This window comes from Lytechinus pictus, chromosome 10 (genome assembly GCF_037042905.1).
Source record: "Lytechinus pictus isolate F3 Inbred chromosome 10, Lp3.0, whole genome shotgun sequence".
In the NCBI taxonomy this organism is placed as follows: Eukaryota; Metazoa; Echinodermata; class Echinoidea; order Temnopleuroida; family Toxopneustidae; genus Lytechinus; species Lytechinus pictus.
In genome coordinates, this window is record NC_087254.1 from 31,837,028 (window position 1) to 31,841,607 (window position 4,580).

Here is a 4,580-nt window from a genome sequence, read left to right on the forward strand (position 1 = left end):
CATGAAAGACTTTTAATAAAATTGTTAACCCATGTCTCAATATTGATAATCATTGGTTGACCATTGATCGACAAGAGTTTGTTTCGTTTCGAATCTCCAATAAAACATACAAATTAACTACAAATTCAAGTAATACAAAATCAAAATGAATTGAGAAGGAAAACATTTGGGACAGCAAAGCTTGTCTGTGCAGGTTACCTTGAATAAATATGTAATTGACATGTAGATGTCTATTCAATTTTAAACAGTATATACATAGCAGTCATATCTTCTTTAGACTTATAAATTAAGCATATTTAAATACAAAGTGTTGACATTGTTTTCTTATAACAAATTGAGGCAAGAAAATACAATAAATCATAATGCCATTCAGTAGGGCAACACGAGACAAAACACAACGATACAAGTACTAGCTACATGTAGAAGAGCATGAAAGATGGCTGATTGGCCTCGATTTAGAGGTTAATGTAATCCAAGAAAATCATCACAATGCATTTCTCAAGAGAAGGCGCAAAATGAAGAGATTTTCTCCCGTATTCCCAACATCACAAAAGCATCTCCCAAGAGACACAGATCACGCTTGATTATGCTTCACCCAACAAATCACATAATATAGTGATAAAAAAAAATCACGTGCACAAATCGGCGCAGAAATCCGAAGGCATACAAAACAGAGCATGAATATCCCCAACGCCTCAAAGGATGGTCGCCGTTTTCGAGAAACCGTTTGTTAGTTTAGGAAAAGCGCCTACAGTCCATACACCATCACTCTTTAACAACTCCACGACATATTCGGCAGAAAATCATTGACATTTGCTGTGATAAGAAGTCATCGGCCGATACATTACCACATTTATCCATCTCTGGAATGCCTATACGCTTGATTAAAGTGGTTTAGTTACATGAACTATCTTATTCAAGAATATGTATTGAGATCTTGTTGATATTTTTGTCCATTATCATTATTTGTTTTCACGCTTCATCATATAAGATAATCCCCAGAAAGCCAAAGTTTTATTGAGTTTTACAGACTCGATGTTTTGAGTGAGACATCGGTGGATGTTCATAGAATGTCATGATCAATCCAGCGGTCAATGAATATCTGCTCACAAAAATTAACTGTTGATTCTGAGGAAGATTTGCTGGAATTCTACCATAAACTAATGAATCTTTTCCAATCACAAATCGAACTCCCGAAATTCATTGAGTAAAGCAAATTTAAGTGATGCCATCATGTTGGCTCTCAGGTACATACTTGCTGTATTGATCCGCAGTGTTCTCATGGTCCTGGGGATTCCTGGAAACGGTCTTATCATCATCGTTTACTGCAAGAAACAACGGAAGACCGGGACAGACGCCTTCATTCTAGGACTTGCTATAGTTGATTTCATCGTTTGCCTTAGTTTCCCCCTGAAGATATATTCTTACCTGACATTGCAGTTCACAAGTGATGTCCTGTGTAAGCTAATGCACTTTATCGTTTTCTGGAACACATATCTTGGAGAGTTCTTGACTGCCGCCATCACGGTGGATCGATACATTGCAGTGTGTAAACCACTGAAGCGAAGGGTATCACCCAAACAGGCCATTATCATCATCTCTACCTTCTCTATTCTGGCAGCATTCTGCGCCATCCCATCCGTTACGAAGTCAGGTATCCAGAAATATGGTCCAGCCGTTTCCAAGTGCTCCTACAGTTACGATAACATTACCTTCGCTCAAATCATCTCCTACTGCAACGACACTCTGTTCTACAGCTGTTTGGTTTTGATTACGATCCTGTATACCCTAATTTGGATCTCGGTGCGACATCAGGCAAGGGTTCGCGTGGAGAAACTAGGAGGGGCCAGTAGTGTATCTAGGAACCTGAAGCCTCTGCAGGCTTCTGTGATGCCATCTGAAGCTTGGGGTAAAGAGGAAGGTACGAAATCAGAAAACGTGACTGATGGCTACAAGGCACCGGTTCAGCGGAATAGCTCGACTGAAGCTACACAGTCTGGTGATGCTGCTGGCATACAACAGGATAAGTCTGCAAGAATACACACCTCTGACCTTCTCTCTGTGGAATCAAATTCTAGTCGCGGCAATTCCGATTCTTCTGGAAACCATCTTGCTCCCCCTGTCCGTATTGACGTTCTCGTCAGTCCGGGCACCACTGCGAAGCCATCTAATCCAGGTGCCCCAATCCCAGTCGTTCGAACCAACAACAAGACAACTGTGATGATCTTCATCATCACTGTCATTTTTTTCCTCTCCTGGATCCCAACTAAGATCTGGGATTACTACCCAAACACAAAGTTTACTTGGGTACAAACCGATCCAGTGAGATACAACATATTCTACGTCTCTCTATTCGCTATCAATCTCAATCAGGTCATCAATCCATTCATCTACAGTTTCGTCAACGTTCAGTTCAGACGAGAATGTGTAAGAGTAATGAGACATATTCGACAATGCAGATTTTCTTAACAAATTCAGTAGGAGCACGATGAAATTGATTTGGTTTCGATTTCTAGTATTCTACTTTTGATGTTTGGTCTTGTTTTTATGCATTTGTATGAGTCGCACTCAATGTAAAAGTGTTCACATTGTTAATACTTCAGTCACATTTTCTCTACGGCGGCCATGCAGCGAGTCCAAAACTGCAGTTTTAATACTTTTTGTACCAGGTACAAATAGGTTTGAATGAAAATAAACAAAAGGCTGTTTCGACTCGCCGTACGGCCGCCGTAGAGCAAATGTGACTGAGGTATTCGTATAAGTTCAGCGAACTATTTAGGGTGGAAATCCACCATCCTGCTGCTGCTGCTGCTTCTGCTGATTGTAACGACAGGGTCTGTGGGTATGTGCGTTATTTTGTTGAGTGGGTGTGGGTATGAGTGTGCAAGTGAGTTTTCTTCCAATTATATATATTTGAAGATCATAACCAGAGAAAACTTTTACTCGTAAGGGTGATTCTCACAATTGCGCTGAATCTCTGTACTATTGATGAAAGGGAGCTTTGAATCTACCCCGGGCCCCTAGAAACGTTTATCATGTCTGTTCGCATGATTTTTAAAATGAAAAAAAAATATGGATAATGTTCAAGATCTTGTTAGCAAATAAGAAAAGTGATACAGCTGTAATACACTGTATGTACATAAGGTGTATGTTTGCCACAATTCGAAGAAGAGAAAGAGTATATATAGTGTTGTGATTTGGCGTATGTAACGCGTTTTCAACTTTGAAAATACAAAAGGCACACTCTTGAAAGAACTAGAAAGAAAAGAGATAAATAAATGTAAAAAAATGTAACATATGACATGCGTTTGGAAGTAGAATTTATACTCGACATTTTTGTCTCGCCTGCATAGCAGAGCGAGACAATAAGGTTAGCTTTTGCGATTGTGGGGCCGTCAACATTGAAATCTTAAAAAAGGTAAAGTTCAATGTCATTATAACTTAGAAATTGTGGACCCAGTTCATGAATCTTGAAAATAAGGGTAATCAAGTAAAACTGATCATTTTGCATGAGTTTTACATGACCATGGTCACATAACCAAAGTCAAAGGTCATTTAGGGTCAATGAACTTTGACCATATTTGGGGTATCAACTCTGAAATCTTAACAAAGTTAAATTTTTGAAATGTCATCATAACTTTGAAAGTTTATGAACATTAGGGAAATCAACTATCATTGATCATTTTGTTCAAATTCCCATCACATGATCAAGGACAAAGGTCCTTTACGATCAATGAACTTTGACAATATTGTGGTATCAACATTGAAATTTCAACCAAGATTTTAAAATGTTATCATAACTTTTAAAGTAAGTGGATCTTTTTCTTTAACTTGTACACAAGGGTAATCAAGTATCTGTGGTCACTTTGCACGAACTTCAGGTCACATCATCAAGGCCAATGGTCATTTAGAGTTAATGAACTTACTATTTGAGTGTATTTTGGTGAATAATTATTCATCTAATTGTTTGCAAAGGTATCACTGCTGCTATATTGAATCGAGTAATGCAGGTGAGACTGTCAGAGGCGTTCCTTTTGTTTGTTTATAAAATGTAAGATGTGTAATATGTGGTGTAATTGTGTACTAATTGAAAGTTATTTGTCACTCTCTATTAATTTTTGTGACTTTTTTTCTCTATTTTCGCACATGATGTTACGACTTTTTTATTTCCAAATTTTGTATGTTATATGATGAATGTTTTCCTGTCTGTACTGCAAAACCACGCAGTAGTAAAACACATTTTAAGAAACCTTGGATTACAAATGGTATATTGAGGTCAATGAAACATAAACAAAGAATGTATAAAGATACGATGAATACATTGAATACAAGGAAAAAAGGAAATATTATGATTATAAGAATAGATTAACTTCCATAATTAGAGCGTCAAAGGCTAAATATTACTTTATGATATTTTTATCAGTCAAGGGGGACATGGTTAAAACGTGGCGAGAAATAAATAATTTACTTGGAAAAAATAAACAAAATTCGCTACCACAAAAAATGTTTTATGGAAATTCATCTTTCCATTCATCTAAAGATAAAGCACAAGCTTTCAACTCTCTTTTTATCAATATGGC

At 37.3% G+C, this 4,580-nt stretch overlaps 1 protein-coding gene across 1 annotated transcript; it reads left to right on the plus strand.

Moving 5' to 3' along the window:
* The first annotated feature begins 418 nt into the window (after positions 1-418).
* LOC129270093 (G-protein coupled receptor moody-like) lies at positions 419-4,065 on the plus strand. The gene has a single exon (XM_054907501.2). It carries the CDS (start codon positions 1,234-1,236, stop codon positions 2,467-2,469), a length of 1,236 nt encoding a protein of 411 aa, XP_054763476.2. The 5' UTR covers positions 419-1,233; the 3' UTR covers positions 2,470-4,065.
* Positions 4,066-4,580: the final 515 nt, after the last annotated feature.